Source organism: Cyprinodon variegatus, unplaced genomic scaffold, assembly GCF_000732505.1.
Source record: "Cyprinodon variegatus isolate N-32 unplaced genomic scaffold, C_variegatus-1.0 Scaffold1601, whole genome shotgun sequence".
In the NCBI taxonomy this organism is placed as follows: Eukaryota; Metazoa; Chordata; class Actinopteri; order Cyprinodontiformes; family Cyprinodontidae; genus Cyprinodon; species Cyprinodon variegatus.
This window is the reverse complement of record NW_015152054.1, coordinates 42,778-56,145: the sequence shown is the minus strand read 5'-3', so window position 1 is coordinate 56,145 and position 13,368 is coordinate 42,778. Positions and strand designations below refer to the sequence as shown.

Sequence of the window (13,368 nt, the reverse complement as noted above, 5' to 3'; positions counted from 1 at the left end):
ACAATATATATATAGTTAGGGGGTCCCCGCTCCATCTTGCCTTCAGTTTGGGGGTCATTGGCCTGGAAAACGTTGAAGACCCCTGCTCTAGAGGCCAACACTTAGTAGGAATCAGGATCAGAAGAACATTTCCGTGGAGGAAAGAAATGCCATAATTTCTAAATGTAATTGCTGATATATCTCTTCTTCCCAGCTGTTACTATCAGTTTATTTAATGGCTTTCCAAACATTTCAGTTTTTGACCCCAAAAATAACAATGTCGCAGATTGGCAACTCACAAAAATGCACCAAATTACTTCACTGTATATTTTCTTTATAAATATAAAATTAAGGAATTGTTTTTGTTTTGTTTTTTTTCTAAATCACATTTATTGATGTTATTATTTATGGAGCCCAGGCGGAAGGTCAGCTGAAGAAACTGATTGCTTTCCTACATCCACCTGCGATACAGCCAATCAGCTTTGAACCACACCTCCACGAAAGCCAATCGGCATCCAAAGTTCATCTTAAAAGGCCTCCGATCCAAACTTATCTGCTCCTGTGCGCAGGCGGTGGTTGCGCTGTGTGACATCATTCAGATGACTCCTTTTCAACCCACCTCCAGCCTCCCCTCCACCATCGTAGCTAAAGCTTCATCAGAGTGTCGTTCTTCCTGGACTCTTACTACGTTCCCTGTCTCATCTCAACCGGTCAGGCAGAAGACCGCCATGTTGAGCCTGGTTCTGCCAGAGGTTTCTTTCCAAAGGTGAGTTTTTTCTTCCCACTGTCACTTCATGCTTGCTTATCATGGACAGGTTCTCTCAACCTGTGTTATCCAAACTTGACATATATGGGAGAATTTTCCTGCCATAATGCAAGAGCACATGATTTCAATTTGAGAAAAGAATTTCATCTTCTTGCTCTCAAAACTTATAATGCTCACACTCCAAACATGCGCTCTCTCTCAGATATTTTCTCTTCTCTCTCAAATCTTTGTTTCTTCTCTCAGATTTAATGCTTCTTGCACAGATATTTTCTCCTCTCGCTTGCCTCCTTCTCTTCGTGCACAAACCGCGCTCTGCTCGAGTCTCAGATACGCTCGCAAACCTTTAGGCTCTGCTTGCGGATTTTTTTTGCTCTCTCTCTGATAGCAGTTGGATCGTCACCTAGCAACCTTTCCAGCAAATAGAACGACAGCCTCAGAAAGGGCTTGTCTAACTCTAGNTCTCTATATAAACAAATATATATTATTTAGACACAAGATACGATTTAAGGGGAACTTATTTTAAATAGTTGTACAAGACAATACTGTATGTTCAAAAAGCTATCATCTATAGAGTCATACAACACAGAGAGAACCAACCAAACGCATAGTTTCGGTGAATCTGTCAGAAACTGTCATGGCAACTTCAATTTATTCCTTAAAATAAAATTTCACACATAAGAAATTTGATCTTTGTATTTAGATTTTTATGCAGACATTATGTTTAAAAGTACAAAATGTTGGGTGATCTGAAATGTCGTTCTAAAATCAAATAAATTGCTTTCTTCAAATTTTGTATGGTTTTACATGATTCGGTTAGTCAAGGCAAAGCAAGTGGCATAGTTCATGTTTGTATTTTTAACATTTTGCATTTTAATGTTGCCCCAGCATTACACAGACTTTCAGATTTTATTTAACGTGAATTATAGTGTGTTTGGGATTTCATTTTTTGCCGCCACATTATTAAAGGGCAGTTAAATAAACATGAGTAAAAAGAGTGACTACCAAAACATTTACAAAATGTAGACGTTAAAACTTTGTGCATTGATTTCTGCTATGTTTTATAAATGCTGTAGGATTCACCAATAAAAAGTCTTCTTGTCATGATTTTGGCACTGATGACTAGCTTGGTTGTTCATTCCATTCACCTGTCTAGCTCCACCCAGTTTCTCATCACCGTTCATCTGTGTCACCTGCTCTAGTCTCTATTTGACCTGCCTGCTCCCAGTCATCAGTGACACTGAACATATTACCTCATAAATCATTACCATATAAACTTGATTTTTAGTTGAACACATTGTTAATGCTGTATTGATCCTCTTGATTAGATGTAAAGTTATTAATACTATATAACTTTTTGGCAACATGCTCAACTGCTTTCAGTTTAATTTCTTTCCTTTATGCTTTTTTTTCATATAATTGGATGTACAAGAGCTACAAACCTGAATATAACTAATACGGATAAAGCAGTGAAAAATCTGTAATTAGAGACGGATCGGTAATGTGTGTCAGTCTTTTTCTTAAAATGTTTTAGTTAAATAATAAGACATGAAAATATCAAGCAGAGAATTTAACATGGTCAGAAAGCTAACACGTGAAGCTGTAGAATAAGATGTTTTACAAACTTTAGAACAATCCGTTGTGCTCACAGTGTGCTGTCTCAAGGCTGTCAGTAGTATCTGTGCTTCTCACCGGACCTACTCACACAAAGGAGCATTGTGACACTGTGCCTCGATATTTATGAAGCAGCACTCCAGCACACGCCTCCCTCTCTGTGAGATCCCTCCTCTCTGCCCACCTTTCTCATAAATATTACAGGCATCTTCTTCAATATTCATAAGTTGGTATCGGTGTGGTCATGTGTGCTGAGACTGAGAGGGGTAAAGAGGGGGGAGTGTCTCAGTGAATGGGAGTCACAACTCTGGTGTGTGATCGTCTGAGTGTGAGGGTAAAACAGAGAGAGAGCAGGCGCCTGTTTCTACTTGTGCCGTCCGCTGAGGCTGCTGTGAGGCTTGCCACATCTGAACCCCTCTCTTGTTAGACTCAGCTGGAGCTTTCCGCCGCTCTGAGCAGCCGTTGGCTCTGAGTGCACGATTCTGTGAATGGGATGGCACGAAGAGATGCTTGCTGAGGAGTGACTGATGAGAACCAGCGCTCCAACGTGGATGGTGACCCCCCTGTGTCTGTGCCACCACTACTCGGGGAGATTTAGGCGCCTGGCGTTTCCACGACGACTATAATGGGCTGCAATCTGTGCACTTTACAGAAGAGAGAGGAACACTACAAGCTGCTGTATGAAATTGCACAGGTGAGTACTGGCATGGCAGACTGTGGCACTGAATCGCAATGTAGGTTTATGTAATTCTTTATGTATGCAGAGAGCAACACTACTCCGGAGGCTTGGTGGAAGTACATCAGGTCCAAGATGTAGGTAAAGGTAGAGAAGATGGATTAGTGCAGAAAATGAAATTGATGTAGAAAAATGGAGCACTGGCACTTACCCAACAGCAGAATGTGTTTGAGTAATGAGTAGTTGCTTAGAGAGCAGCTCGTGTGCAGCCCATTCATCCTGCCAGATGAGCTATGCTGAGAGAGCAACTTTTTATGTAATAGTCTCACCTGCTGTTTAAATGTTTGTATCCATTTCTTTGTAAGTCAAATTTCAGGGTCAATGAAAATATTTTGTTTTTTAAAAAGATATTTATTTTTGCCTCTCTTTAAGGATCCAAATTGATTTTGTTCTTGGTTTCTTAGAAAGCACCTAATGTTAATGTTCTGCATCCCAGTTTATACAATCAAGTATATATTCATGCAGATCTTAAAGCGTTGGAAAACCAACCTATTCTGTTAAATTCAATTCAATAAGATTTCAAATTATTTGAGTTTGTGATTCAAGTTTCTTCAAGAACTCCTGGCAGATGGCTGTGCCTGTGGGCAGGGAGAATCTCATGCAGCTTCTTACTTTGCAACCAATCTGGAGAAGGCTTTCATTGAAATCCTTTATTGTACCGAGGAGGGTCAGGGGTATCCATTTTGGTTTTCATTTTATAAAGCATCCTTATTTGAAAAATGCTTTTAAGACTTCCAATTCTCAGAGCAGAGGCTGCCTATCAGCTTGTCCAGTTTTTTTTAAGTCACAGACTCTGTAAGATTTTAATCCAAATACTAAAGGACTTTTACTCGAGAAGCAGTACAGTCTGCCGTGTCCCTTCAGCTTCACTGCTCTGTAACCTTTTGTCCAGATGAACACTGAGGTATTAATGCTCCTCCACCACTTCCTTTCCCCTTTATGGTCTTATACATATTTCTGCTTATTTGAAATTCTCTCTTGTCATGTTAACATTCTATATAAGATGCATATTCTCAAACCCCACCATAAAGCCCCACAAAGTCCACCTGTTCACATTCTATGGTCGGCATATCTGTGTTTATGGTGAGCTTTACCAGACTGGTGTAAATAATGAATCAATCAATTCTTGTTTTTGATGTACCTTAAGGAGCCTGCAGTCCAAACTAGTTACCTGTGGGCTCGAAGGCAGGATATCCACTGAAGAAAAAGAACATTAATTTACATGTCTCTGGTTAGCTTAGATTCTCCACAGCCACTTTTTAATCATTCTACATTATTTACACTGTGGCCATTCTACAGATGGTTTGGGATTTTTGTTTATTATTAATTTTTTTTTGTTAAATTTGAGGTAAACTTAGGTTCTGTCTATGGTACTCTGCATTTAAGTTTTTACAGTTTGTCAGTTAGGTGGCCCATCATGACAAAGGGGCTGCAAAACCGACAACATTTGAAAACATTAAAACAAAGATGGCTAAGTTTGAAGCCGCAATTCCGTCAGGCTACCCGATACACCTAACGGCCCTGACCTCCCTCTACAGACGTGCAATAACATAAACAACATAGGTGGATTTTTGTGCTTCAGTTCGAGTTTTAGTTTTAGAATTTGAAGAATCTATGCTTTAAAAGCTTTCTATTTATTATGGATTATACAGTCATTACTTGTTGCTCCTTTGTTGTTGATCCACGCAAACACCTTTTGCTCTCTCTTCTGCATAAGTATATACATCTCACTTTTTTAGCTTCTTTATCTGTGTGGCAGCACTAGTGCACCACCCGTTGATGTTGCATAGGTATTACAATGCCTATTACAGCTTTGTTGGCTTTAAGCGGTTTCATCTTTGCACCTAAGCTTTTTGCTAAACTTGTTTCCACTTCATGTGGATAAAACCTTAGAGAAAATTGAAGGTCCATAAAATGAAAAAAGAAACATCCAAATATATCACTAGCACCACAAAAAATAAATAAGGATGCAGAGGAGGCCATCTTACTGACAGAAGCAATGGGAAGTAGCTGAACAAGTATTCATGTCACCACCTCCAGTGTCTCCAGAAGCCCTCTTTCTATGACAGGCTAATAACTGTGAAACAGTGGATCGCTTGCAAGTGGAGTAGCACTCATCCTCTCCCCTCCCCTCTGGTAGTGACTGCCTTCACGCCGCTGTGATCACAGCCTCATTAGCCGTTTTATACAACCATCCTGTGCATTAATTAGACGTGAAACGTCTCTCTTTACCCTTGTGAAGTGACAGGGTGAGATGACGCGGGGGAGGTAAAACCAGTTTGCATTAACCACTGCCCATAGCTTTAAGCTTCTGTGGAACTTAAAATGCTTCCAAACACTGTTGATGTTCATTGTCAGGATGATACCGTCCACTATTAATGATTAAAAAAACTGTAGTACTTAGTTGGTAATGACTGCTTCTGCTTCCTTCAACTAAAAAAGCAAGCAAATAGTGCCTGTTTATTGCTTTTTTTCCCCTGCTCTTTGCTTCAGCTGTTAAGAAATGGTCTCAACCTTTTTACTCATAGTTCAGAGCAGCGACTCAGTATTTGCATAGCGGGACCAGTCTCTTGGGTGCTGTTGGCTCTGACAAGAGCTCTCTGGCTCGTCTGTCCACCCACTATTTAACTGAGCTCGTTCAGGCACGAGCTGCAACATCAGCACCTACTTTTTGATCACTATTGTGGGAGGCAAGATGGTAGGGTTATAGAGTGAGGAGGATAAATATGAGGATGGGAATAGTAAGCCATTAAACATGCAGAGTGGAAGGGAAATTAAGAAAGGTGGAAGAAATAAGTGAAATATCAGCCATAAGGGGGGAGGAATTGAAATTAAAGCGGGATGCAACACAGTGTATTTTGTGAAAGAAACAGCTCCTCTTACAGCTATGTACTCGTACAACTGCCAGAGGATGTCCTCTGAGACAAGAAAACAACCAGTGCATTCTTGGCAACAACATAGCAAGTTCAGGAAAACAAGAAACAACAAGTAGAAAAGAGAACGATACAGAGATGGACTCAGGAGATGCTTCTTGTGTAGCAGAGCTTTCTCTGCAGTTGTGCAAGTATGTCACTGCACGGTTTGGTGTGGAAATATGTGGGTTTGACAATTGAAACTGTTCTCGCTGCTCACACCATTGGTAATTTATGCTTTATTCTTTCAAACTGTGTCCAGAATGCTTAGTTTTTTTCCCTCACTATGTCTAGTATTGTAACTTCTCTTATGTAGGTATAGTGACGCTTATCTAAAAGCACACATGTACCATTAATTGTGATTAATGCATGCAAATTAGCTAAATGTAGTTTGCTGCAGCCTGACTGACCAGCTTCACTGCAGCTTTGCATAAGGCTAATGAATAAGTTGCAGGGGATAATGTCAGGCACCCTCCTATTCTTTTTCACATTTAGAAACTATTTTGACACTCTCCTCCACAGCCTGACCCCACAAGCTGTCGGAGATTTATTACTTGCCAGCTCCCCCTCTATGTCTCTGTATTTCCTCTATTCTTTTAGCTGCAGGTGTTCTGCATCAAAATTTGTACACCTTTTCTCAGCTGGACTGCAGATCTATCTCAAAGAGCTGACTTTTTTTTTTGTTTATTGACTCTGGCTGAACAAGGAGACAGAAACCTTGTGGCAGCGTTTCTCTTTCTGCCACCTACGACTGATTAACACTTGTCTGTCTTGCTGTAGCTGCTCTCGTCCTCTTTCTCCTCTGTTCGATTCCTCTTCTTGATTGATTGCATTACTGTCAACCTCACCTCAAGCTGCTCCTGGTTCGATTCCTCTCTCTAGGTAATCTCCCAGAAGTTTCCTACTCATCTATGGCTAGGGAGATGAAAAACTTTTTCTTTCCTTTGTCTCAAAGTTAGCTGTCTGAACTGTGGCACAAGATCTTGCAAAAACGATATTTCTGTTCTTACAAAATTTCTCTATTTTACTGCACAGTCCTATTAGTATCAGCATCCATTTTCATCTTATAAAGCAAGAAAACATTTATAGTATCGTCTCAGATTATCAGGGCGCATCCTTTAGTCTTGCCATCTATTGGGTCTGTGTTTGAAACTCATCCTTTAAAAGGACTTCTTGAGCTTCTTTTCTTTTTAAAGCAATTTTCTCAGGGAAAAAACAACATTCTCCCTGGGGTTTCTTTAATTACCTATTGTAGTTCTTGCATGACTGGAATTGTGGGCAAGACGACCCTAAGGGAGTCCATTTTGCCCTTACATTTAAGAAACATTTGGCAGTAAAGACTAGCCTGGATGTATGCATGGATAGATGAATGGAAATTGCTTTCTCAATTAAACTTAAACTGGTTTTGTAAATCCCAATCGAACATCAGCTCAACATTGAGAGATAACTGGAAAGCAAGGTCTTTAATTAGCTGTCTTGTCATGTTTGTTTTTACTTTATAGCCTCCACCTTTAAGGCTGTTTTTTTTTTTTACGATCACCATTATTTTTTTTATATATAAATATATTATTAAAAGATCTAAAATATTTAAATCTCATCTTTTGTTAGATAATATTTTTAGTTTCTGTGGCTCATTACACAGAGTATCTTAGACAATTTACTATTATTATTTTTTCGCTATGTAAAAGGACTTTGTGACTTCCTTGGCCATGAGGTTCCCTTGTGTGTGGCTCATATTTTCAGTACACATTGTGTGTGTTCTGCTAAATGCAGTGATGTGTGACACTTTGGAGCCTAATTAACAGAATGGCAGATGTTGAGGAGTGGCAGTTTAGCGTAGATCAGTCAGAAAGAGATTTTTTTCAAAATACAAGTTCATTAATGACCTGAAATGTCTTTTTGCTACAGTTATCCCGTAAAAATAAAGGTCAAAGAGAAGCTGCTATCTGTCAAACTCAACATTTAAGGAACCACTGTGCAATATTAGCAGCCAAAAAAACGTTATGTTGCTGGGTAATGACATTTCCCACCTCATGTTTTATGTTTGATCCTTAAATCTTTTTTTCTTTTTTTTTTCTAAATACCAGCTGACGTTTTTTAAAGCACCAGGGCCAGTTTGCAAAGTTTTATTAGGCACAAGAAGAATCACTTTCCACCGCATTTGAGAAATAAATGGAAAGCAGCTTCTCGGCTCAATGAGGCACAGCGGTCCCTGATAACTTGCTGATGCATATGAATGAGAATGAGGCACCAATACACACACACACACATACACAGACACTCTCCATGCACAAATCTCTACAGGAAACCAAAACTTATTCTTGCTGAATATTTTAATATAAATCCAGAAAACAGGGTTGAAGAATCTCCAACTGTGACAGTTCTCAGAGTCAACTGAATTGTAATTTAGTGTCAGAGTACATTGACTCCATGTTGAGTTGGGTGACAGGGTTGGCAGGACTGGGCAGGTGGACATGAAATAAAGCAGATCCTTTTTTTTTTTCTTCCCTGAGGTGAAAGGCAATTCCCCAGAGCTTGGCCGTATATCGGAGAAGAGACTGTGTTTTGTGCTCTAGCAGCAGATTTGAAAGCTGTGGACCAGAGACGTTCTTAGAAGGATACAGTTGACTTGTTGCTGCAGCTGCTTCTGCAGCACCGCCAACCATGTGTGTAATGGATGTCCACTAAATGAAAGGTTGAAGAACTATCAGAACTGCCAGGTTTACTAAGAAAGAAGCTTGGCAAACCAAAGCAAGAAGCTTGAGTCAACACATACAGGGAGGCTACAAAAAAGATTACATTGGGGTCTACTGTCGAAGACTCAAATGAAGACTTTAGCGCTGCAAAATGTGAGATAATTTTATTGCACATAATTTAATTCATCCATCAGTATTTTGGCTCATTGCCTTCAGCATGTCTCTGTCCAGCAGAGTTTGATGCTTCACTAAGTTTAAATCAACATTTGCACTATATACTTAAGTAGATCTAAAATGCATATAAAATAAAACAGTTAATAACTAATAATGTTTCAGATATGCCTCTTTAACCGTCAATGTTTACAGATAGTTTGTCTCAGTTTTGACAGGCAAGTCTCAGTGTGCAGCTCTTGCAAATTATCTGCTTTTGAAAGTTACTGTAAAAGTCTAAAACATGATCTAAAACATAAATATCTTTGCTGTTTGTTTCTAAATATATGTCTCATTTTGCAGATCGAGAAAATCAGAAATTAAAAGCAGGAATATTTCCTATTCGGAGATAAAGAGAACTTAAATATTATCAAGATGAAGACAGTTATGTTTTTTTTTTTTTTTTTTTATGCGTTTCTTTTTTTTTAAACAATAAAAATCTAGTGTAACAGCAGGAATGTCTCCCTTCAAACTATTTTTTAAGATTTCCTAAGACTAATAAAACAAGTAAGTTATGTAGCAGTAATCCCAAGCCATCTTGAATTTTGCTATTCTGGCATAAAAGCACCAAGACAAATACTGAAATTTTGATCCATAATTATTATTTTATATACACAGTGTATAACAGAGGAAATAAAGACATTATGAACATAAAGTAAACATTTTTAATTATCCTTAGGAATTTGTCAGTATTTAACAAGGAAAGTTGTTCTTAAAGAACAAAATGACAGCCAAAAAAAACAACAGAACAGATAAAACATTGTAGTATTCCATTCAACCTTCCTATGACATGTAGAAAGTAATTTTCTCTCTCCTAATAGCTCACAAGTTTCTCTCAATCTGCAATAAAAAGTTGTTGCTTTTTTTTAATTATTTTTCTTCTCTTTGCCCATGTAACAAATAGTGTTTTTTATAGCCATTTTCAGTTTTGTTGTTTACATACAGAGCATCAAAAGAAAAAGACCCTAACCTTTAGTTTTAGTTATCATCAGTCAGAGCCAGTTAATTGTAAAATCAGATACATTAAGTCAGTTTCTCTTTATTTTTCTATTTTCTTTGTATGACCCGGTGATTCTACAGCTTCTCTGCTCCCTGAACATCTGGTGCGGTATTTTCCTGTGATGGCTTTGATGGTACATTAATGCTGTTGAACCATGTTCCCCCTCAATACAACATCTTCAGCAATAGCTCCAGACAGTTAGTTGCAAATGCTCTCATCCATCTTCTCGTCCCATTATTTTTTCTTTTGAAAGATGCCCCCAACCATTAAAATTGATAGGAGTAAAGACAGAGAAGCGGGAAGAGAGAAAGAGAAAAAAGGTGCGCTTTGATTGATCTCCTGTCTACCCTGCAAAGATTAGCCTGAGATGAAATTTTGGCACCACTTTTCCAATTTTCAAAACAATGCAAAGGTCCAAAATGCAGACACACTAATCATTTTCATGTGTAATGGAAGACTAACCCTTCTATATTCCCCATGTCCCTATAATATTATATATTCTATTCTTTATATTTATATATTTTGCTCTTTCTGTGCTGTTGTTTGATTTCAGCACAATGTTTTATTGGCTGCCATTGCTTCGCAATGTCTTTTCATGTAGATTCAGATTTAAATTTACAGTTGACATTATACATTCAGATGTGATTAAGCTTAGGTTTTATATTTGCTTTTTGGCTGCTCAAAATGAACTTCTAACCTCTTAGAGGTCAAGAAGCTTTCTTTTAGGTATATAATGCTATTTACTAAAATCCTTTGCCTTCTCATTGCCTCACTGTGAGCTCATAGTAACAGGTTTTATTAAGAGATGCACCGATCCAGGTTTTTTTTCTAGTCCAATCTAATACCGATACCTGGGCTGATCGTAATCCTCTAATATCCTATACCGATCCGATTCATTGAATTAACTATATATATTGCCCATATCAATGAAGGCTTTTGCCTTGTACAAAAAAAGATAACAAATTTACTCAAATATAAATGTATTTTATATTATTAACTAATAAATAAACAGGAAAAAGAAATAAATACTGTACAAGTTTCATGTAAAGTGCACTAAATTGGATCTGAATTATACATTTGGTGACATGTTTCAGTGTTTCAGATTTAAGTGGCTAATAGCAAAACATTTTCAATGCATTATTGTACATAGGGAGATGATATTGGAAACATAACTGAAGTCCAAGACATGATTTTGCGCCACAGAAATGAGCTATACTCCTCGAATGGAGACAATGCCTCATGTGCCACGAGGTGTCATAATGTCAAGGGGTTATATCACTAACTGCTAAATCTCACTATGAAGGAGCAAAAGGGATTTAAGAAGAAGCTGATGAAATGACCTTTCCTTCTTCCATGTGTTTTTTTTTTATCTCAGTAAGAATCAGGCTGCCCTTTTCAGCCTCATATCAAACCTTCATATCCCCTTGTTGTCTTCATGCTGCTCTCCAACCCAACACAGACGTGGCTCTTGAGAATCAGTTTTATTCTCTTGTCTTTGCTACCATCTTACGTTTTTCTTTCAGTTTTCTGAAAGCTCCTCCCCAAACAGAACCACACAAACAAACAATAAAACAACTTTCTTAAGGTGAGTAAAGCCATTTATCGGGAAAGAAATTACTCTATAACTCACTGGCAGGTGTCCGATAGCTATTTTTGTTTGCCTATTATTCAGCAGCATTGTGGAAAGAATGCAATCAACAGCAATAAACAACAAAAGCAATAAATAATTTGTTTTTTCAATCTAAAAATTACTAGAATAAAAAAACTATTTGAGTTGTTTTGCCCACCCGGTCCTGAATCAAACAGGAACCGAACCAGATTGTAAGGGTTGAGTTGTGGGTTCCAGCAGCTCCTGTAGGTTTTTAATTTGAAATACTTAGAAAAAATGGCCGTCTAATCTTAAGGTTAACAAAAGAAAATTGTAATTGCCCAATTAACTGTTCATGTTTGCATTTGCTTGGGGACGATTTTTTTGTTCTACGTTCATGTTGCTAATTTCCTATTCCACCACACCCAAAAGCTCTCTCTTGGATAGTGATGTGGGGATTGAGGAGGCCATTTTGATACATTAAGCTCATTTTTCAAGAAGCCAGGTTAAGATTTCTGCTTTGTTACATTGAGCCTTACCCTGCTGGAAGTCACCTGTAGAAAGTTGGTTCAATGTGGTCATAAAGGGGTGGACTTTTTCATCAACAGTGCTCATGTGGTCTTACATTAGTATTATGCTCTTTTGGCATCAAGGAGACTAATGTGTGAGTAGAAATGATTCCCTAAATTCTAACACCACCACAAGCAGCCAGAACCGTTGATGGGAGTCAAGATGGATGTCTGGCATTTGAATGCTGCGGCTCAAATCGATACTCTTTGGTACAGGCAATGTTTTCCAGGACTTTAATTTTCCAAGTTTTTTTTTTTCTGTATGTTTGAATTTTCCCTCAGATTTCTGTTAGAGAACCCAAGTGGTCATAGCTGTTGTTTTTTGCAGCTGTTGCCCATCCAGATATAGTGTAATAGGCCTTTTGGGATGATAGTTTGATTTCTTGGCAGACCATCTGAAATTAATGTTCAAATTCCCTTTCCTCTAAAATGTGATTTCTCTATGGGAACTCATACAACCACATCTAGATATCAAACTGCATTCTATTAACATGTAGTTTTGCAAAAACTTAATCAAATGTGCCTACAAAAAAAATAAACAGATGCATCTAAAAAGATGGAGACTAAGAGTAAATCCCTGAAAAATCTGTAAAAATGGATGATGATTCAAAATTCAATTTCAAACCGTTTTTCAATGTTTGGTAAAAAAGTACTAACTTCTGTCTCAACATCATTAAATTAGCTTTTGGGTAAAAGAAGTTAGGCTTTTTGTGTGAGTGGGTTTAACACCCATTGGAGGTACGTTTAGGTTTTACTTTGGATGTGCTACATCCTGGGCCAGTTTTCTGTACAATTGTCAGATTGAGTGGAGGTTTTGGAGCACCTTAATGCAGAGACGGAAGCTGAAGTGGTTTCTTGCAGATTTAATAATTCAAAAAGGTGGAAACTGAGGCAAAATACAAAAAATAAATAAATAAATAAAAATACAGAAAACTGAAAAACTAGAAGACAACAGGGAAAACACACATGAGGATCCAGAAACGACAAAAAACAGCACTGAGGAACTACACAGGGAGAGTTTATATGGAAAACAGAACTAGGCTAATCAGCTGATAGGGAGCAGGTGAGGATAGAAGTAACTAGAAGGGAGCTAGGGTAAAGGAGACTGGCACAAGGGGGCTAAAGACGGCAAAAAAGAAATACATATGAACTCAAAAAATACAAGCAAAAACAACTAGAAAAACACAAAAGGGGAAATTAAACTAATGAAAAAAAAAACTTAAACAGATGCAAAACCATGGCAACATGAGGATTAAATCAAAGTATATGATCCTTAGTGAGTAATACCCTTCTTAGAGCAG

The 13,368-nt window shown here is 38.0% G+C and overlaps 1 protein-coding gene across 1 annotated transcript in view; it reads left to right on the top strand.

Moving 5' to 3' along the window:
* Nucleotides 1-2,637: 2,637 nt before the first annotated feature.
* Nucleotides 2,638-13,368, top strand: part of LOC107104053 (PDZ domain-containing protein 4-like) — a gene marked incomplete at its 3' end in the record, with an annotated part of 51,394 nt that continues 40,663 nt past the window's right edge. The window contains exon 1 of the mRNA XM_015403965.1: nucleotides 2,638-3,050. Within this exon, the coding sequence (XP_015259451.1) occupies nucleotides 2,982-3,050 (69 nt within the window). The remainder of the gene's footprint in view (nucleotides 3,051-13,368) is intronic.